At 29.1% G+C, this 23,194-nt stretch overlaps 1 protein-coding gene across 1 annotated transcript; it reads right to left on the bottom strand.

Annotated features, from left to right (window-relative positions):
• Window positions 1-1,303: 1,303 nt before the first annotated feature.
• LOC659379 (dual oxidase maturation factor 1) lies at window positions 1,304-23,190 on the bottom strand. The gene is made up of 9 exons (XM_008193212.3): window positions 22,841-23,190; window positions 14,460-14,748; window positions 8,075-8,254; window positions 7,705-7,762; window positions 4,729-4,863; window positions 4,246-4,674; window positions 1,818-2,025; window positions 1,576-1,767; window positions 1,304-1,527 (listed from the first exon to the last, which is right to left on the bottom strand). Exons 3-9 carry the CDS (start codon window positions 8,237-8,239, stop codon window positions 1,494-1,496), a joined length of 1,221 nt encoding a protein of 406 aa, XP_008191434.1. The 5' UTR covers window positions 8,240-8,254; window positions 14,460-14,748; window positions 22,841-23,190; the 3' UTR covers window positions 1,304-1,493.
• Window positions 23,191-23,194: the final 4 nt, after the last annotated feature.

Genomic DNA, 23,194 nt, shown 5'->3' on the forward strand with positions numbered 1-23,194 from the left:
AAAGCATTGCCCTCCGACACTTTGAGAAAATTGCTGGAAATGCAAAAATAGGTGAAATGGAAATACAGACTGATCCAGAAATATTGAGTTTGTTGGCAAATAGAGTATATTCTTCGATTTAACAACAATTCAACAATCTTGTGTGGTTGTACGTAAAATAAATATCAAAGAAAACCGAATTCGGTTGCAGTTTGCAAATTATAAACAAAAATACTTTCAAATCTGTTGCCAACAGACTCAGTATTTCTGGATCAGTCTATATTTTGACAACTTGAAAGCTATTACGAAGTTTGCAATTTGCTTGACACCAATCGATTCCCCGGATTATTTTACATGGGTTCACATGGGTTTCAAATAAAAACCAAATATGATGTAAATGGTTTATTTTTTCCAATAGTTTTGGCGTAATTTTGTCGATTAAAAATTTTTTTTGTTGTAAATTATGGTGATCCATTTCATTTACTTTAAAATTTGAAAAAAATTAAGTCGCTGTATTAAAGTTTTATGCACTTTTCTAGACAGTTAAAACACATCCATAGATTAATTTAAAAAAAGAGCAACTTTTGTTATTAGTAAGTTTAGTTAGTCGAACGCAATAGGCTGAAAACTACAAACTTAGAACTTGTTTTCATAAATCGATAAAAAAGTTTGTTAAGTTGCAACTTAAAAGCACAAAAATTGGGCATTCATTTAATTGGGATTTCAAACTTCCGACAGTGATTAAAGTTTATTCTAATATTGTTTACCACGCAATAATTAAATGAAATAAGGAACTTTTTTATTGTATTTTTTGCTGAAACATTTGTTCACTAATTGTGTTTATGTTTGTACACACGTATTTACATAAAACTCGGTATATACTAAACTGAGGAGGAATAACGTTGTGGGAACCAAAAAGTTGAGGTTCGAACCCCGATCCGGCAATTTTTTTTTCATCTTAATAACAATGAATTAAAGAAAATTATTACTTGAACAGCTCATTGTTGTAGAAGCAGCAACCAAATATTTTTACGAAATTCGTAAAAAAATCCAAATATTGATTTCGTAGATTTCATTTTTGAGAAGATGTCAATATGTTACATTACTTTTAGAGGATCAGTTAGTTCAAAATCTAGATATTTTAGAAGAATGAGCATTTGATAAATGGTGCGTGCTAATTTTTCGATTCTGAAGAGTTTTCCATAAAACTATTGGGAAAGGCGTGGCAAACTGACTAAAATCATGGAAAAGTTGCTCTCAATGAAAAAGGGAGGAACAGGATAGTGGACATAATTAAAAAAATGGATTATCCGAAGCAAAAATCTGCACAAAATACGTTTATTATAAATAATATCCGCTCGATAAAATTCTTTACAAATTCCTCGGTCACTTCAATTTGTAAACGTCGTATAAATATGGCAACTTACACACAACTTCCTTACATATATCACAAGAAAAATCACTTAAAATTTAAAAATTGCACTCAAATCAAAATCAAGTCAAGTCACACAACGTCACCACATGGAAACCTCTTGCATTTTGTCGGGCCTGAAACGAAAATTGCTCTAACTTTGCCAAACTTTTACAACTCTTCACCTAGGGATGACTCTATGAATCGTGGGGAGATTTCTCGGAGACGTGATAGATTCTTGCGATATGCTTCTGTGGATATTGTCTTGACTGTGAGGATACGACCAGTTCGATTTTGCCCCCAACTCGAAATTTTGGATATGGCTGTTGGGTAGCAAATCGTGCGGTTTCTCTTCACGCGTTTTCGAAGATAACCGACTGAAAACCAACAAGTATAATTAACTACAACTGCATTCGTCCAAAATTACCGGAGAATTTTCGTGCCGATTCCCACCGGTTCCTCCAACTTGCTATTGCTGGACCTCTTCTTCTGGAACCTCCTCCCTCGACTGTCTTCAATGATGATGTGACGGTCGTAAGGAGTGTCATAATCCACCTCCAGGATCGTCGAAAAACTGTGCGGGAAGATGATCTCCAGGACGGTTATTATGACACCAGACAGCAAGCAAATGCTTCCTAAAAAATTGAAGCGAAAAAGTAAAAAAATTGTCTTTCAGTAAATTATTTCGAGAAAATTGGACTAAGAAGTCATCAACTGTTTATTAATTATACACAGTACAATTTTTAGTACTTTTAGGCACTTTTTGAGCCAAAAATCGCAGTTTTTCGCGAGATTTTGGCAAACAATTTAAGAATCTCTAATTTAGGTTGAAAATAGTGTTAGGTAAAATTTTTGTAATATTAAATAAACACAGTCAATCTAACGTAAATTTATAAATTGGAAAGACATTCTGTAATAGATACAGAGCGGAAATGATTAATCATCAGGCTGTACAGTTGCAGAAATGCAACGATTTCGCGAAAAATAAGTCGAAAATTTGTGATTTTTTTTAACAAACTGCGAGGTGTTGCTAAATTGAGAGCCGAATAATCACTAAGAGTCAGTTTCATAATCAAGTTTATTGAAACATTAAATTAAATGTTGTTTAGAATGTGAAATTAAGGTCAACAAATCCGTAGGAGCCAGCACATTCTAAACAGCATTTAATATAATTTAATCCTCCTTTAAATTCGATTATGAAACTGACCCTAAACTGAATAAAAAATAATGTTACTTTTGTCTCTTTCGGGCGTTTTCTTGCGTTTTTCAAACCGAAAGGCAATTAGTTCGCAAACGTTTTTCAAAAATATGCCAAAAAATCACCGATTTTCATTTTTAGCAAAGAACTCAGATTTTGCGAGGTTTTCAACTACGGCAAAAAATTATTAAACTGGATCGAAAATGTCTATTAGTAATTATACACAACAAACACTATTAAGTACAAAATCTTATTTTTTACTGTTTGAACATTTCTGCACATTAAAAACTTATTCCTTATTTCACTAAAGCGTGTCTAAAAAATTTTCAATCTAAATAATATTTTTTGCAAATTTATTATGCATTTTTCGAACGTTTTAACACGTTGTTCAGCACAAAACGTATTTATTTAAAGGAATTTCGTTAAAAATAAACCAAAATAAACTAAAAAACAATAAACTGTGTTTTAGTATGTTTTTCAACTAGAAACTCAATTAATTCGCAAACTTTCATAAAAAAAAACACCGGTTCGAGCCAAAAATAGTGTTATTTTAGACTTGTCATACGTTTAAACATGTTTTCTAAATTTCGTTAAATTGGGCCGAAAAATCATTAATAATTGTACTCAAAAGTGACATTCTTTTATCATTTTTGGAATCTTTTAATACGTTCTTCAGCCAAAGACGCAATTATTTCGAGTAATTCTGTCAAAAGTAACTTTAAAATTATATAATTTTATGTTAGAAATAGTGTTCTTTCTGATTTTTCGCGCGCTAAAGCACATTTTGAAAATTAAAGCTCATGTTCTTCGCAAGGTTTCTATAAAGCAGAGCCAAAAATCATTAAACTGTGTCGGAAATAACATAAAACGTATTTTTAGCTAGATAGAATACATCAATATCGAAAATGTTATTTTTCCCTTTTTCATTTTTAGCTAAAAACAATTTTTTTGGAAAATTTCGCTAAAACGGGTCTACGAATGGCAAAATTTTCGAAATTAATAATAATTTGTTTGCTTTTTTCAAGCGTTTTAAATTTTGTGGTTCGGCCAAAAACGCATTCATCTAGTCGTTAAAAATAAACGAAAAAATCACTAAATTATATCGACAATAGTGTTACATTTGCCTGTTTGAATATTTTTTAGTCACAGATGCAATTGTTTTGTGAAAAATAACCGAAAATGCCCAAACTAGGTCGAAAAAAGTTGTTGTTTTTATTTTTTCGCTAGTTATTTATAGTTATTTTTTTCTAAACTGAATAAAAATTACACTTATTTTTCTTCTGTACGATGGTTTTTCGAAATTTAATTTTTTTTAAAAATAAGCCAAAAAAATAATCGAATTAGATAGAAAATTGGTTTTTTGAACGATGAAACGCTTTTTGGTGTTAAAAACTTAGTTTTGCGCGAAGTTTTCTTAATAGAAAAATTTAATAAAATGTTAAAAACAGAAAATAATAAAAATAAGTAACATAATAATAATACATATAACTTTTTCTTCAGTTACAAACATTGAAATGATTTAGAAAACGTTACTTTTGTTTTTTTTACATTGTCTTGAGCTAGATAGATTTCGCTAAAGCGTGCCAAAAAGTCACACAATCTTCAATTTAAATGGTATATAAAAAAAATAAAATTAAAATTTTAATGTTAAAATCACCTGCAATAAGGACTAGCCAATAGCACCACCCGAAGCTAAAGTGGAGAGTACTACCCTCAATATGCACAACCAAGGGTGTTTCTGGTAACAGTCCAAAGTAGCCACAAGCCGTGGCAAGTAGTAAAAAACCACAAGTTGTCATAAGAACAGCTCCATATCGCGGCACCACAATTAGCATCAGATTCATCAAAATCCATACTGAAAACGATGTCCATAACATGATAATGGCGTAATACCCAGCCGCCCGGTACTGTCCACCCCATGATAGCCCTTCCTGACCCATCGTAAAGTACTCAGCGACGGTCAGAATGGGAAATGGGAGCCCTCGAACCATGGCTTCCCGAAAACTATCGCCCATTTGGTCCGAATTGATCCACAAAAACTGCTCATTGAAGTCGATATCACTGGTCCAGTTATGACCACCAGATGCTACAATTAATTAATTTAGTTATTTTTTTTCGGTTAAATAATTAGGACCAGTACCTTGAAGAGTGATATTTACATGTCTCAGTCCTACGTAAACCCCAATATTTGAGGAGAGCTTGTCGGTGGAAAACGCCCGATAAGTGCTGACGATAGATGCAGTCGCTACATGCCATGCTGAGCCGAAAAGAGTCACTAAAACAAACAATAGGTTTTTTTGAAGAAAGTTTTTCCTTGATGCAATCGTGGGAATAATCTTTAACCTTTACCCATAAGAGTCGGCTTAATTCTGGGAAAATGTGCAATAAAAAGGTCTTATGCTGATTGCGGCGACTGCAACTAATGGTTTGAAGAAATTGATAGATTTGAGGTGGCTTGAGTGCAAAGCGCAATTTAGATAAAATTGTTGCAGCGGCAGTAATTAATTGATTTTTAAAGGGAGAAATAAATGTAACGGTTATTGTAGTAATAAAAAACACTATGTCGAACCCAGGCACAGCCATTTTTTGGTTTTAATGTCAATTGAACAGAGTGAAAAATGTTAATAAAAAGCACTTAGAATAAAATTGTTGTTGCAAAGGAATTATTTAGTTTTTGAAGGGATAATTTTAACAACGACGTGTTTGGTTTCTGGACACAGCCATTTTTTTAATTAAAATGTTAAATAAACTGTAAAGAGTTCGGTAGGGAGAATGCAAAATATTAATTCAAAAAAGATATAGTTACATCAAATTGGTACTCCTGCAGTAATTAGTTGTTTTTTTTGAGGGCAGTATAATTAAAATATCTTAATTATTTAAATCTCAGGTGGTTCTGGAATTTGAATTTGCTGCATTTAATTATTATATTTCTATGAAATTTCTAATTAGTTTAAGTTGTTCTAATTAGCAGTAATTAGTTGTTTTTTTTTTAAAGATAAATTCTACAGTTGTAGTACAATGTTTTGGAACAAAATAACAAAAAACACAAGTATGAAGCCAGACATAGCCATGTTTTTGATTTAATATTAAATAAATAGTAAGGAGAATGTAAAATATGAAAGAACGAAAAAACAGTTAAAAATAAAATTGTTACGGTTACAGTAATTATTTGCTTTTTTAAAAAGAAAAATTCAGGAGTTGTAGAATAACGTGTTTGGAACAAAATAACAAAAAACACAAGTTCGAACCCTGAAACAGCCATATTTTTTATTTAATATTAATTAAACAGTAAGAAGAATACAAAATATGAATTAACGAAAAAACAGTTAAAAATAAAATTGTTACTGCTACAGTAATTATTTGCTTTTTTAAAAAGAAAAATTCAGCAGTTTTAGAATAACGTGTTTGAAACAAAATAACAAAAAACACAAGTTCAAATCCTGAAATAGCCATTTTTTTAATTTAATATTAATTAAACAGTAAGAAGAATACAAAATAGAAAATAACGAAAAAACAGTTAAAAATAAAATTGTTACTGCCACAGTAATTATTTGCTTTTTAAAAAAGAAAAATTCAGCAGTTGTAGAATAACGTGTTTGGAACAAAATAATAACTAACGCAAGTTCGAATCCTGAAGCAGCCATTTTTTAAATTTAATATTAATTAAACAGTAAGAAGAATACAAAATATGAATTCACGAGAAAACAGTTAAAAATAAAATTGTTACTGCCACAGTAATTATTTGCTTTTTAAAAAAGAAAAATTCAGCAGTTGTAGAATAACGTGTTTGGAACAAAATAATAACTAACGCAAGTTCGAATCCTGAAGCAGCCATTTTTTAAATTTAATATTAATTAAACAGTAAGAAGAATACAAAATATGAATTCACGAGAAAACAGTTAAAAATAAAATTGTTACTGCCACAGTAATTATTTGCTTTTTTAAAAAGAAAAATTCAGCAGGTGTAGAATAACGTGTTTGAAACAAAATAACAAAAAACACAAGTTCGAATCCTGAAATAGCCATTTTTTATTTAACATTAATTAAACAGTAAGGAGAATGCAAAATATGAAAAAACAGTTAAAAAAAAATTGTTACTGCCACAGTAATTATTAGCTTTAAAAAAAATAGCAGTTGTAGAACAACGTGTTTGGAACAAAATAACAAAAAACACAAGTTAGAACCCTGAAACAGTCATTTTATTTATTTAATGTTAATTAAACAGTAACGAGAATGCAAAATATCAATTAAAGAAAAAACAGTTAGTTAAAATTGTTACTGTCGCAGTAATTAGTTGTTTTTTTTTTAGAAAAATTCAACAGTTTTAGAACGACGTGTTTGGAACACAATAACAATAAAAACAAAATCGAAATCGAAAGCCACTTTTTTTATTTAATATTAATTAAATATTAAGGAGAATGCAAAATATCAATTAAAGAATAAAACATTTAATTCAACAGTTGTAGTACAAATTTTGGAACAAAATAAGAAAAAACACAAGTTCGAACCCAGGCACAACAATTTTTTTATTTAATATTAAATAAACAGTAAAGAGAATGCAAAATATTAATTAAAGAAAAAAAAGCCAGTTATATGAAATTGTTACTGCCGCAGTAATTAGTCGTTTTTTTTCTGAAAAGATAAATTCAACAGTTGTAGTACAACGTTTTTAACAAAATAACAAAAAAACACAAGTTCGAACCCAGGCACTGCCATGTTTTTGATTTAATATTAAATATATTTTTTGACAGCGCATTTTAATTTTTTGGAGTGAAATAAAGCACAAATTGAGAGTTTCTGTATAAGAAAAGAACTCTGTGTTAAGTTAAATTCCAGCGCCAAATTTTGAGCTAAGAAAACCCACCAGAAACTCTAAAAAATGCAAATGCGTTATTGCAAAATTCTAGAATGGACACAAGTTCGAACCCAGAAACAGCCATTTTTTTATTTAATATTAAACAGTAAGGAGAATGCTTAATATGTAAGGGAGAAATACAAGAACAAAACTGAACGAGTTCGAATCCGGTCACAGCAATTTTTTTTGGTGGAAAGAATGCGAAATATTGGAAAAAAAGCAGCTCCTAATTTTAATTTCGTTATTTCTCAATCAACTTACCTAAAATGGTGGCTCCGACAAACAGGCTCAAAGTGACCGCAAAAAATGTGGTAAATCTCTAGAAACACACGAATTAATTAAAGTGTTCACAAACAAAATTAATTAAGTTTTTTCGCGCTATCGTAACACTTTTGAGGGTCTTGAGATTCAGTAAATAAATATTTTGCATGCGAACAATAATAAATTTGAATGAATAAGCGTTACTCAACACTTTCATCGCATTGAATCTGCGATTAAACGAAAATGTTTATTTTTTGTGGAAATTTCACTGAAAACGATGCGGAACTAATTGCTCTCAACAACGCCAAAAATGCGTCCAGGTTAATTATTATGTCACTTTCGTTGCGGAATTCGAGTAAAAAGCACTCACCTCTTTTCTAATACCCGGAAATATGATCAAAAATGCCACATAAAGGGTACTGAAAATGGTGAGGAATGTGATAAGTGTCACGTCGCCGGTGACGGCAGTTCGGTTATTGAAACTGTAAAGAGTGGGACCTCCATCGTAGCGGAAGGCATCGAACCAGCCCTTCATGGCAGAGGAACACGACTGCAAAAAATATTAAACAAAATAATTAAACAAAAATTTTGAGTGGACAACCATTTTACATTTTATTTTTTTACAGATTCGAACTGAATCGTTCGAAATTTCTCTTATTTACTCACTACTTCAATAATTTGTTTCTGTTATTTTCAGTAATTTGTTATGCGTAATTTTAATTGATTTATTTACACTTTTTTCTAGTTTGCTTTGATTTTTTTTTTTAAATTGTTATGTGCGACTATTTGTTTCCTTATAGTTTCGAATAGAATTCTGTATTATCTTCTAAACTAAAAATCCTGGTGAGTGTATTTATAATTTATTTAATTTTTGATAAATGAACGAAAAAATATTTAAAAAATCTAACAGTAAAAATAATAACGAAATTATATATTTACAACAAAAATTGAATTTACGTTTTTTTCAAAAAAATGTTAGTCCTCAAGTGGTTTTGACAAGCAGAAAATCCTTTCGTTTTGTATCTAATTTTAATTCTCAAAACTTTTTCAAAACAAAAAACACAATTCTATTATTTTTAGTAACTATGTTTCCCGAAATTTTTTATTTTATATTTTATCAATTTGTTTATGATGTGGTTTGGATTGCCCAAGAAGAGTTTTCTTTAAAATTCATCTTTTAAATGTATATTTTCGTGTATTATTTTAATTATGCTAAAAAAACGAAAAACGTATACCTTTAAGGAATAGTTAATTATTATTAAAATTGTAAATTAAATAAATACAAAATTATTACAAAAGTCTGTAATTTAGACTATCGAGTTTTAGAGATTTAGAATACAATTGGAGAAAATAACAAACGTACTAAAATTAAAATAAAACATATGAATTAATTTAAAAAGTTTTCAAATTGTCCGCAATGTTCTTGCGGAATATTGAACTTTGAACTGAAGAACACTTATCTATTTTTCCATACTTTCTAGCAACATTTATTAATAGAGAAAAATTAAAAATAAAGAATTCAGATTCACAAGTTTTTTTTTGTATTAGTTATTTTTCAATTGATTTATTTTTGTTTTTTTTTGTCCAGATGGTTTTGTGTAAAATTTTGGATTATCTTCTTCTAAACTAAAGATAGTACTTTTCTTTATAATTTTTTGAAGAAAAGATTAATTTTAAGAGAACGCATAAAGCTGTGTTTAAAAAATCCAACAGTATAAAGTAATAAAGTAATCACAACAAAAAATGTTTTTTTAATTTTTTTTCCTCAAATATCTTTGACAAGCAAGGATTTTATTAAACTTAAAGACTTATTTATTTTTTCTTATTTTTATTTTCTTAAACATATAATCCTATTATAACACAAAACTTCAGTTTGCAAAAGATTGAAACATACGAATATGAGACAAAAAACGGAATTAAAAAAATATTAAGACACCATCTGTAGTAAAATATTGTTATGATGATAAATACCCTAAGTTACAGAAATGTATCTTTTGATTTTTTTTTCTATTCTATTAATTTGTTTATTTTGTTTTTAGTTTGCATTCCTAAGAAAATTTTTGTTTAAAACTTTTTTTTTAAATGTATTTTTTGTGAATTATTTTGACCTCGTAGTTTCGTACGGAATATTGTGTCGACTTCTTCTAGATCTTATAAGAAGAAAACAAAAAAATATAGCATAAATTATTAATAAAATCGTTAAAGTAGGTGAATAATTATGATTGTTAGAAATCCATAAAGTATGTAATTTATAGCCTAGCGTAGAAAACCATAAGTGAAAATAACAAACGAACTAATTAAATTAAAAAAAATGAATTTAATTTCAAACAAAAACAAATATTCGAAATGTTTGACAAGCAGGAAAATTTGCATTGGAAAACTTAATCATTTTCCCATATTTTCCTTTATCTACTTTTTATTCTCTTTTTCAAAACAAAACAATAATATTTTGTATGTTCCAAATTTTTCCAAATTTGACCTCGAATCTTTCATACCTATTTTTTGTTTTCTGTTTTATTTGTTTGTTTACGTTGTTTTTAATAATTACCCACACTTTATTTTTTGGAACACTTTTTTAAAATTTATCTTTATTTTGTCTTCATGGTTTCGTTTGATTTCTGTGCTATTTCTCCTAAATCGTAGAAGAAAATGCAAAAACTTATCTAAAAAATCGAATAGTAAAGTATCTTGAATTATTAAAATCCATAAATTAGGTAAATTGATTGTGAAAAATCCATAAAGTGTGTAATTTATCGACTGTTGTAGAGTTTTAATGGTTTGAAAGAATTTCAATTATTTGACAAAAAAATCTTTGGAATATAAAAATCTTGTTTTTAGCAAGTTTTAGCAACTCATTTGCATATTTACATATTTTTTTAATTATTAAGTTTGTCCCGTTATAATTTAATAGCAATGATTTGATATGAAAAATTATTGAGACTATTGAAATAAATTGAAATAGACTGATATTGCTTTTCTCAACATATACATATGAAAATAATGTCACATTAAAAAGTCTAAATTCTAGACAGAAAACGGTGAATTCCTCAATTATTTACAACAAAACGCCTGTTTATACCTAAACAAATAATAGACGGAAGAAACCAGATAAAACGCACAAAAACTCTCGAAATTAAAACGTGATGAGTATTTTTAAATGTCCAGATAAACATTTTCGCTGAAACACTCTTGGAGTTTCACAGTAAATAGAAATAATTCGTTAAAACACCATTTTGAGAGCGTAGTTAAATCCCAAAATTCCTTGGTGCACTTGTTTGCACACTTTTACCAAAATTGGGTTCATTTTCATTGAAGGCTTTCCATTTAATAAAACCCACACTTTGTGACCTTCTACACCCAAATAGTTAGTTTTTTGCCGACTCACCGAATCAAAAAATCCAAAATGTGGGCATAGTTTCGTCGGAACTCACAACTCACTCCGCTACAATTTTGTTTGGTTCATTGTTGGCATTAAACATTCACTTGTGCAAGTGGTTTAGCGCTGCGGACACGCATCAACGACCACATCCGCCTCACTCTCTTTTATTAACAACAACTATGGAAATCAGAGTTTGAGTTAGTTGCTTGAAAAGGCCGAAAAATCGCGATTTCAGATGATGGCTTATTACCAAATGGTGTTATTATTGTTCGTGGAACAATTAACGTGGTGGCTTCAGTAGTTTCCTAATTCTTACCAAATAAATTTAATTGAATAGGAGAGAGATTTAAGGCTTGTTGGTTCTAATTATTGCTTGGGAATAACTCAGTGGAATTGATTCTATAATTTAACGCTAAACCGATCATCAAGTGCTTAAGTAACGCCTAAAGGTTATTGCTATTTTTCTCAAATCAGTGCAGAAATGGTTTCTCGAGCACAATTATTGAATATTTTGAAATTGGAATTGTGTCAACTCGTTAAAGATTTCCTCCATCAATTTAAACTGAATCCAAATCCAATTCATTTTCGGATTTTTAAGGCACAAATTATGAAATCGAAAATCAGGTCCCGAACTCAATTTTTATTAAAAAAATTGAGATCTACCTAAGATTTTGCAATTGCGTATTTGTTAGCAGGTCTACAAGTTTGGAATTGTTCTAAATTCGAATCTCAAAATATTGTAACCAAATTAATTTTGCACTAATATGTCTATTTAATTAAATGGATTCAAATCAGTAGATTACCGAGTAAAATAATATGTTTATGCACTAATACGTGAAACTGAATCTTATGTGATCCTGAAACTACGTTAAAAGATTCACAAATGTTGAAAGTGGATTTTTAGGAACGGTTTTTAATTCTAATTAAAAAATTCCCAATTTTGGAAAGATATACCTGTTTATTTAAATATACATATTTAATTTGCTAATTCATTGTCGAATTTGTGCATTTGGATTTGAAATGATTTTTGCTCGAATTTAACAACTCGGAACCATTAGAAAACTTGCTGATTTAAATGAAATTTGAATCTAATTCAAGATTGGTAGCAAATTCTCGATTTGAAATAAAAATTTCACGATTAGATTTGGAACCAAAACACTTTATTACTAAGTCCAAAATTTACTGATTAAAATGCGAAAATAATATTTAGATGTTGAGTCATTGGATTCGTTAGAATGTCCAAATTTGAAACAAGTTGTTTCATTGATCATTTCATTCAAATAAGGAATTTAACTTGGAATTTAGAGGTTCAAACTTTTAAAAGATTAGCATTAAAGGAGTCAAATCCGGATTCCAAATCCGAATTTTTAGGAAATTTTGAGATTTTAATTAGAAATTCGTAAACTAATTTGGTGAAAGATTTAAATAGCGAATTCATTGTCGAATCTTTTGAGGATCTGGACGCGGATATATGGGTTTAAATACTTTTTTTGATCGAATTTAGAAACTCCAAATCATTATCTAAAATTACTAAATTTAGAATCATTTTACACAGATTAGGATCCAAATATGAAAAAATTTCAGGATTTAGATTCGAATTCAAAAAAGAGCTTAAAAATGACAGTTTTATTACTGAATCTAAAATTTGTGGATCTGAAAATAAAAAAAAAAATGAAAATATTTCATGATCAATATAAATCTAATAAAACTAAAATTGCCGCTAACGATTCATAAAATAGGTAGAGCTTAGATGTTGAATCTTTAGATTCGTTAAATTAACTAAGTTTTAACAAGTTAGTCTAATTGTTGTCGGATTACGCATTTAATTATTTAATTATCTACTTAGACTACTTAGAGATTTCAGCAGTAAAGGATTCACATTCCGATTCCAAATCCAAATATTCCGGAAATTTGGAGACTTAAATTAGAAACTCGCAATATAACTTGGTGACAGATTTAAATAACGCATTCATTGTCGAATAAGTAATTAAATTAACTATTAACTTTTAGACAAGTTGTCTAATTGTTTTCGGATTATTTCACTCAAATAACGCATTTAATTTATTTATTTAGAGATTCCATACTTTTAAAGGATCATCAGTAAATCATTTGAATTCGGATTCAAAACCAAAATATTCAAAAATATAGTGATTTGAATTAGAGACTTGTAAACTAATTTGTTGACAAATTTAAATAGCGGATTCATTGTCCATTTTCTTCAGGATCTGAACTCGGATCTATGAATTTAAACAATTTTGGATCGAATCCAAATCATTAAAAAAGTTTGCAGATCTAAATTCTAACAAATGAGTTCAGAAACGTTATATAAAAATTTGGTTCTAAATTTCGAATCACTAGATGAGAATACCATAGGATTTAAAATTGGAACCAAAACAAGATTTTAGAAAAGATATTTAACACTCGATTCAGTTCTGAATTTAGAGATTTGAAATCTTTAAAGTGTCTGCAGCAAAAGATTCAATTTTGGATTCCAAAACTAGCTGGACTATAAATTTATTACAAAGATATTTTATTTGGGAATGACAAAGGAATTTAAAAATTTGAATAAGAATTTGCTAAATTAAAGTGCCAACAATTCTAAAATAGTTTCATGAAGTTTTTTCTAAAACATTAAATTTAATTTTTGATCAATGATCATTAAAAATGGTTTTTGGGTGATATGTTGTTCCAATACAAGATTTCTAAATAACAATCACTACATAAAAATAACTTTCAGGTTAATTGAGAAACCTTCAGATGAAACGAACTGACAGTAACAAATAATAGGCTTCGGTAGAAAAAGGTAATTTGCTTAATTGTTTATTTTTTTAGCCTTGTACAAGTCAATGTTTTAATTTAACCTCAGTAATTTTTCTAAAATTGGATTAAATCAAAGTCAAGTGTCTAAATCAATTCAAGATCGAAGCAATTAGTTGTATTGTGTTTGCCAAAATTTTAATTGAGTAATTTACAATTTGTCAGGTTTGCAATTAATTTCTTTCAAATAAATAAGTTTTCACTGTTGATCAAATTAAATGCCAAAGAACTCTTCCAACACCTGCCTCGCGTATTATTATTCACTCTCATAGAAGAACATTAATTGTGTTTCGATGACCCTTGTATAAATTACAATTTATTAACCAGTCGCGTTAACCTTGAATCTTCACAAAATCAAAATCGCAATTTGCGCAAAATTCCTAAGTGGCAAGTCAAATAAATCGCAAATTAACCTTCTCCTTCGATGTGTAATTTGTGGGCCCGGCTTCCGGGATGGTCTGAACCAGATTCGCGACCACCTACCTACTTTTGCAAACAAACAATTTCAATTTTCGAATAACTAGCAACTTAATCACGCACAGATGGGGCAAGGATCTACCTGTTTCTAGTGAAAATAATCCACCGAATGAAGAGTTTCACTTTGCGTCACTAAAACCACCATTTATGTGAAAATGTGTGCTGAGAGCGCGCCGAACGACTGATAAGAGCTGCGATACTGCTGGCTGGACTGACGATGGCCGTGAGTTCTTGGGCAGGAAGGAAGGTGTCGAGAAGGGAGAAGCTTACGGCAAGGTCGTATACAGCTACTTTCTGCGATGACCTTCTGACCATGGCTATCGAAGCGGAATCCGGACTTTTTGTTACACGTACTTAGCACTTGCTCGGTGCTGAAACTAGGACGTTGGAGTTTTCCGGATTCGACAGATTCTACGTAAATATTTTTGCCGAAGGCCAGGGGGTTTGACTCAAGATCTAAATGCAAATTAATCCAATAATAGATTACGGAACTAGGACTTATTAGTCACCTTCTGAATCTAAAATTTGTTTCTTCTCGATATCGAAATAAGTTTCAAAGGGACAACAGAAGTAGATCCACGAATTCAAGACTAAATGCGATTTTAGACTGGGAAACAAACTGGACAATAACTTTTCTAACGTTACATAGATGTTAGATTTGAGGATAATATTAACTTTATTGCAAGATCTAAATCCACTTGGTTCGAATAATGTTTTTTTTAGTTGGGTAATTTATTAATTAATAATTTTCTCGATTTAGAATGGACAAGAAAATTGCAAATTACGATGTAACATATGTACCATGCTATCATTCGAATTTTTGTGTCTTTCTGATTAATAAACTAGTACAAATTTAGGGAAAAATATGTTCTAATAGAATATTACCGTTTAAATCATTTTTAATTATCACAAGGCATTTTTATTCAAATTAAAAAACTGATAAAGCCTACTCTAATTATCCAATTATCAAATCCAATCCGTCTTAAACAAAGTTTTCAAGTGAATACAACATTTGTATTTTTGAACTAGGCAACCAAATTCAACCATAAATTTCTGTGGCAATCTATGAATTAAGGATTCTTAAAAAAACATAAATGCGAAATTGATCAATAGGTGTAAGGTGTAAGTTCAAACTGTTGTAAACAAGAGTTTGACAACAGATTAATAAATCTTCAGGTCAACAATAGTTTTTCTTTGGTGGAACAGCGCCTAGGTGTAGTTTTTCAGATTCTACAGCTTCTACGTAAAAAGTTTAGACAAAGTGTCGAAGGGACATTAGAAATAGATCTACAAATTCAACACCAAATGCGATTTTAAACTGGGCAACAAACTGGACAATAACTTTAATTTATAATTAGAATAGGCGGTTTTGTGTCTTTGTGAGTGATTAACTAGTATAAACTGAAAGAAAAAATGTGTTCTAATTGAAAAACATTTTGATGATTCCACGTAAACATTTTGGGCAAAGTTCAGAGGGTTTTATATGAGATCCTAATGTAAATTAGTGTAATAATAGATTAAGGAACTAGGACTTATTAGTCACTTTCTGACTCTAAAGTTTGTTTCTTTTTGGTACGCAAATAAGTTTCGAAGGGACTATAGAAAATATATCTACAACACTAGTCACTAATGTGATTTTAGACTGGGCAACAAACTGGACAATGTCTTTTCTCCCGTTATATAAATGATAGATTTGAGGGAAATATCAAATTTATTGTAGTACGAGTACAAAATTGCAAATACAATTAGATCTAAATCCATGTGCAAATGGTTAAAATCAACAAATTTGTCATAATATTAAAGATAAAATTTTCGAATAATGTTTTTTAATTATGTAATTTATTAGCACACAAAGCGAACGTTTCCTCGATTTAGAATGGACAAGAAAATTACAGATTACGATGTAATATGTATTTCCCACCCAATTAGCGAAAATAGTTGCCAATAGTAATTTCAGTTTGTTCATAATTGTAAATTGGACAATACAAGTAGTTGTCTTAGACTTCAGAATATTGTTTTATAAATTAATTTATTAACAGATAAAGAAAGCAAAAATTTGCTTGATTTAAACTGGATAACAAACCTAATAGTTAACAATTCTGGTTTTAATTTGATTTTAGTAGACCCTAAATTTATTTTTAAGTCTAAACTCTTTTAGACAAGATACTGAACAACAGATTTATGAATTTTGATGAACAAAAATTTTGAGTTTTTAACTAAGCAACCAAATTCCACTCTAAATTAGTTTAACAATGAATTCATGGACTAACGATTTAAGATAGATGTACATCTATAACTTTAACCATATATTCAGTTTTAGGCTATAACAGCAAACTATAACTCTTTAGTTTATACTTTTTAGAACTTTACCTTAAGTTATCATCGTAGATTAAACAATAAATTATTACAATGAAAACTCAATAAATCTATTAATTTTGATTCTATGTTATGTATGTAAATACTTGAAGAATATTTTAACAAAAGTTTATTAGTAATTATTGGAAAAATTTGGTAAAAAGAATTGTCCAAATTTTAGACTGGACAACTTAATTGTCAATTGTTAATTAAGGATCTCAAAACTCAGGTCGTGTTAAGTTGTAATACTTATCTACACAGGATCTACTTTTGTAGTCGTGTGTTACGAAATATGCCGATTTTGACTGGAAAAAAGCATAATTCTTGAAATGTTTTGATTTTTTCTCAATTGTACTCCAACTTCTACAATTACGAATCTACAAGTTGTAACATTTTTAGATCAAATGAAACGAGAATTTAAATTTTGATAATTAAGGAAGCTTTTTCGTTTTGGAGGAGATGAAGCATATTTAGAGGAAAAAAATATTTCTTCAAAAGATTCATTTCGTTAACAAAGAATTGTCTAAATTTTAGATTGGAAAAACTAATGGTTGCCCATTAAGACTCGACAAATAACTGTCTACAAAATATTTGTAGGCAATAATAAATTAGACCATAGGTTTGCAAATTGCTTAAAAAATGAACAAATAAAACAATTAACTTTCTTCTAATTGTGATCGCTTCCTTTACAATTTAGACAAAATGTACTCGATCTAAACACAACAACAAAGGTACGCTGAGAAATTGAGAATAAAGATCTACACTGAAAGTAAGTAGTAGATCTGCAAATCCAGTATGTTTTAGACAACGAATTTAGGTAAACAAACAAGTAACTGACTCATTGAATAACTAATTTAGAACGTAAATAAGTCTCGAGTGGACAATGAATCTGTGAATTAAATCTTCTAAAAGATCATCCACTTTAAACTTTGACAACAAAATTAAGATTTTAAAATACAAAAAATTAGACTTAAAAAATTAAAAATTAAAATATCTGAAAACTTTGATCTCATTATAGTTAATAAGCTGTAAATGTAATCTACAAAGAATTTTAATATTTTTTTTAATTTGGTTTTGACTAGACATAAATAGGGAGATTGGCGTTTCTAGAAAGTTATTAACTTATTAAAGAGAGTCTGCACTTATCGCTGACATTAGAATTCAATAAAAAAACATTAGATAATCGAATAGGAATCAAACTTTAAGATTTAGAAATTAGCAAATTGTAAAAATTCTCTTTTTTGTTTTATTTTCCATAATTCGTTATTTGGAGCTCGCAATCCGAAAGGATGTTTCTTATTTTTCGAGGGTGCCAATAACGACCAACTTTCACAACATGCACAATGATTAAGAAAATCCACAAAACAGCGTATCATTAAGTCAAAAACCTACTCTTTTCGTGTTTTGTGTTTTTTGCAATGTTCATTATTGTTTATTGGGGTTATCCATCGTGGTTGCACATAACCAGGAAACCATCCAGCGTTTAAGCGTAGGTTTGTTATAATTAAAAGAAAAGAGGCGTTGTGAAATATGCTCAGCCATCTGTAGGAAATAAATTACGAGGTGCTTTAGTTACCAAGATAAGAGACATTATTTATCCGGGTTAAGTAAGTTTTGAAAGCATTTTCCTTGTGCAAAAAATTTGATAAACATATGGCAAGTGTGAAATTTAGAAATTAACTGGCGTTTAATTGGATTCGCATTCATTAAAATTTATAAAAGATTTTATTATTCCAGATAATTGTTTCTCGATTTCTACAACCTCCAACTACATGTAATTACTAATTACATTATATCTTGTGGTCCTCGGTTGGTGCAACTTCATTGTTATTAAAAACATAATTCACACGTACACACTCGAATTCATTAAAAATATTAACACGATTACGCAAAATTTCAGCTGTTCTGGCACAATTGTACCAACTATAATTATAATTGAATTTAATTATATAACTCTTGTAGGCAGATTCGAACAAAGTCAGGGAAAGTTCCAAGTCGGAAGATGAACCGATTTATTTAATTTAGTTTTTTAATTTTTGTGCCATTTTTAACAATTACTTGGCACTTGATTAATCGGAAAATTAATTACGTATTTCTTTATTTATTGATAGGTCATGATTACGACGTAAAAAGTGTGACACTGAATCATATTCAGTAATGTCAGTCAAGGTAGTAACAATAACAAGACAACAAATAATTAGCTATGCTGTTGGAAAAATAGAAATAATTATGTATCTGATTCCTTCAATCAGATTATAATCGGAACAAAGGTAAGGTTTATCATTGAACGCGTGTTTGATAAATGTGATAAACCGGTCAATAATTTATGATTCCTTTTCTTTGTGCAAAAAACCCGAAAGTAAGTTGTAAATCAAGTGGCAAAAAATAAAGAAAGTCCGAAAAATATTTCGATGCAATAATAAATTCACAAACCGGCTAACCTTAGTTCCTTGACAAATTTAGAAAACAAATAAATTTCAATTTATTCGAAAAATTCTCCTTGTATTGTATACCCATATAATAATTATGTAGGTAATAACAATATTGTTTCATATGTAAATTAATCCGCGTAACATATTCTCGTAACCTTAACTTGCTTCAAATAAAACAGAATTAAACGAGATGTAACAACACCGTTGTGAGCTGATAGGACGACATGCAAGAAAATTAGAATTATAATAACGACTATAATTTCAAAACTGGGCTAAAGGTAGTACTTCTCAAGGGTAATCGTCATGACATGTGACGAAAGGTCGGAGGCTTCACGAAGTGACCATGAATGCATGTGCATTCAACCGAAACTTTAACAAATATGAGATAAAAATGAGATAATTCTACTAAATCAGACATGTTTTCGTCGAATAATAAAGGGACAAATATTCTGGTCATGGCTACTGGTGGCCAACTGGGGAAACAATTTTATTTTTTCTTTACAAGTTGTGATCACGTCCTGCTTGATCGTGACTTTGCATCCTAATTTATTTCACTGCAAATTATTTTCAACCTTTAATATCCACCTACACTGTCTTCATTTTTGCATCTTTGTCACGGAAACTTGACGGAAAAATTAAAGTATAAAATGTGTTAAGGTTAGTCTATTTTGTCCGTATGTTCACAAATATAAACTAACTACTATATGGGGTTGTTTAGAACAGGCTTATAAATTCTAATAATTAAATAAGGTTTTAAATTGATTGCTATTTCATATATTTTATTGTGCTGGTTTTAATGTCTCTAGTTTGAATAGTTTTGCCGTAATCGGCATTTGAACGTGAAAAATTGTAAAAAACTATAAGAATTCGGCCAAAAAATCATTGGAATTTTTTTAAATTAGCTATAGAATGTCTGGTTTTTCACTAAAAAAATTCATGGCTGTAGCAATTGTAGCTGTTTTTTATTTATTAAAAATTCATTGAGGTGCAAATAACTAACCTGTTTCCATGACAACTCATATAAATAATAATACCCACCACACTGGATTTTTAAATAAAAAAACAAGTATAAATCTAAAAGTTCCAGTGCAAAACGGTTTGTTTCTGCGAATTCTACGATTCATTTTACATATTATACTTGATGTTATACTGGCTTTTTACAAAACTTGAATTTTTGAAATTGTTTGCCTAAATTATACAGTATTAGTCTACTAAAAAGATATTTTTACTGTATATTAAAAACTAATAATAGTCGCATATAATTCTACGTTTGTAATTAAACACTTTGTATTTTTCCTTGTTCCTGTGAATTTTTTCACAATTTTTGTAAAATTTCTTATAATTAATCAGTATATTAATAATTACTATTAGGTAACTGCAATAATTGTTATTTCTTTTGTCATCTAAGAACAAGCGATGCTGAAATTTTATTTTATGATAAAAATTCGTAAAGAAATTTTGCTAGCCACAAAAAATTATTAAGTAAAAATTAAAAATTCAGGTAAATGTAATTTTGGTGCTAGCAAAAATTTTGCTAAGAATTTTTTAAAAAATTAAAAATAAATAAATAACAATAAATTCAGTTTCTTAATAATCCAAATTTTTTATTTTAGTGTTAATAATAATAATAATAATAGTCATAACTATAGAAAACGGTAAAAAATATCTGAAAAAATTCACGTGCATAGAGAAAAACATTAGGTATTTAATAGCAAACGCTGAATTTAGCGCGACTCTTAGTTTTTGAGATATAAGTGAAAAATATTTTTAGCAGACTCACTCCGTATACCATCAAATAATTAAAAAAAATATTTTCAAACTCGCCGCGACAATGTTTTGTGCACTTTTCTGTGTCATTACATTAAATTTCTTTAGAAACCTTAAAAGTGTAAGAAAACGTTACTTGCTTCGATTTTAAAATATTAGATTTTTCTGATTTTTATATAGATTTTGGTTGATTTCCGGAGCATTTATCGGGAACTCCGGAATTATTAGCTATACCTCAATTAGTTTATTATCTGTGGAAAGCTCTTTTACGAGTAATAATTACCTATCTTTCTAAAAAAAATCATCGTTCTGCTACTACTTGTTTTTGAGAAAACAAAACAACAAAAGCAAAGTAGGTAAAATTTAGGTGAGTGTGTGTGTTGATAACTTGAAAACTATCATTAATTTTGTTATTTACGCAACGCCATTCGATTTCCCGGATCATTTTACATAGGTTTACGTCAAAATAGTTCAATTTTTTCGAATAGTTTTATCAAAATTGAAAAAGAAATATGACTGTGTGCCGTAGCTTTTATGGTTTCGCCATAATCGGCCTTTGAAAATTGAAACGCTCATTAATTAAATAAATGTACTAAATAATTATTATTTTGTACAACTACCTCTCAAAAGTATTTTAGGCATTTTTTGTGTGATTGAAAGCCTTTATTAGCCGTTTCAAAACTTTACAAACGCCAACGTCGCATTTTCTCTCAAAATTAGCTGTTTTAAATTATTTACGCACTTCAAGGAAATAATAGCCGATGTAATTTATAGTTTCAACGAGAGATCTAATCATTAGTAACTATTTTACAATTTTATCAATTGTATTTAAGAAAATAATTTGGTAAAATGCGACATTGGCGTTTTGAAACAGCTAATACAACTCATAAAAAATGGAAAAAAAATTAGTTAGATCAATTTTATAATTTTATACCTTTTGCCGAGACTTTGAGCGATTTTTGATTAATCGGGCACTAATTTTAATTTAATAATTTTTTAAATTATAAGCTGTCTAGTAAGAAAGATCATTAATGTATTATAAATTTTTTTAGCTTTTACTTTTAATTCAAAGTCAATTAAATGATAGGTTTTTCATTTAAATACTCAGATATATCGGGAAGTAATTTTTTTAGTGTTTAGATGTTTTCATTTGTGGCTGTAAACATTAACACTAATTTATATAAATCTACAAAAAATGGTGTTTTATGCAGCTATCAACTTATCTAGGTATTTAATCCGTTTTCATACAGCCACATTTTTTGTGTGGTTTAACTTTAGTTTTTAAGTATAAAATTATTTCTTTTAGACAACGATGTTATTGACAACGAAAGTTGTTGTTTATTCTTCAAATTGTTACATTGGAATTTGCATATTTAAATAAATAAAACCAATTTTAAACATTTTTCTACCATTCCGATTAAAGTGCTATTTTATCTACTCAAATGAATTAATAAAGAAATAGTTTAACATCTGCTATGGAGAAAAATCGACTTTGACAACTTTTTAAATTTTTGAAGCACAAATAATATTAATTATTTGTTAATACAGGAAGTATTTTTTTTTAATTTAAATAGTCGGATATTCAAGACAATGATTGTAATCGGTTTTTCACTGATATTGTAAGATTACTGATATTTTATGCAGCTATATCGTGTGCTTCAATTAGGTATTGATTAAAATTCTGTAAGCGGTTTTTTATACTTTTAACGTTTTTAATTTAACAAACAATACTTATTCAATTTTTGATAATTTTTCTAAATAATTTTACCACAAAGACTGATTTTCAGCAGCTATAATTTCACTTTAATTTTTAGCAAAAAATATTTTTTTTAATTTTGAATTTTTGTACTAAAAGTACACTTAATGTTTTTTTCGATTTATGCTTAAAGTAATTGGGCAATTGGTTTACCTTTTGGGCTCGAAGCCTCAGTTTCAGTCGTTGTAAACACCATCCATGTAAAAAGTGACGTCAGTGTACTCTTTATTTGATGATGGCATTATTTCCACGTCCACCTACTTTCTTGCATTCTTATAACAAAAAACGTCCCACTTAGTCAAAGTTTTCACTTTTCACAGCGCCTCTTGTCAAAACAACGCGATCAAATCGCGAGCAATTAAAAAAAGCACCGCCACAGCGCGTTTTGACCTCGGTTCAAGTTCACATTTACCAAGAATGGCTCGCACATGATTTAGACGTGCCCACGTAGAATGTCAATATGGATCAAGTACTGTAAAACCTTGTTTGAAACACCCGCAATGACTG

The sequence above is a fragment of the Tribolium castaneum genome, chromosome 1 (assembly GCF_031307605.1).
Source record: "Tribolium castaneum strain GA2 chromosome 1, icTriCast1.1, whole genome shotgun sequence".
NCBI lineage: Eukaryota > Metazoa > Arthropoda > Insecta > Coleoptera > Tenebrionidae > Tribolium > Tribolium castaneum.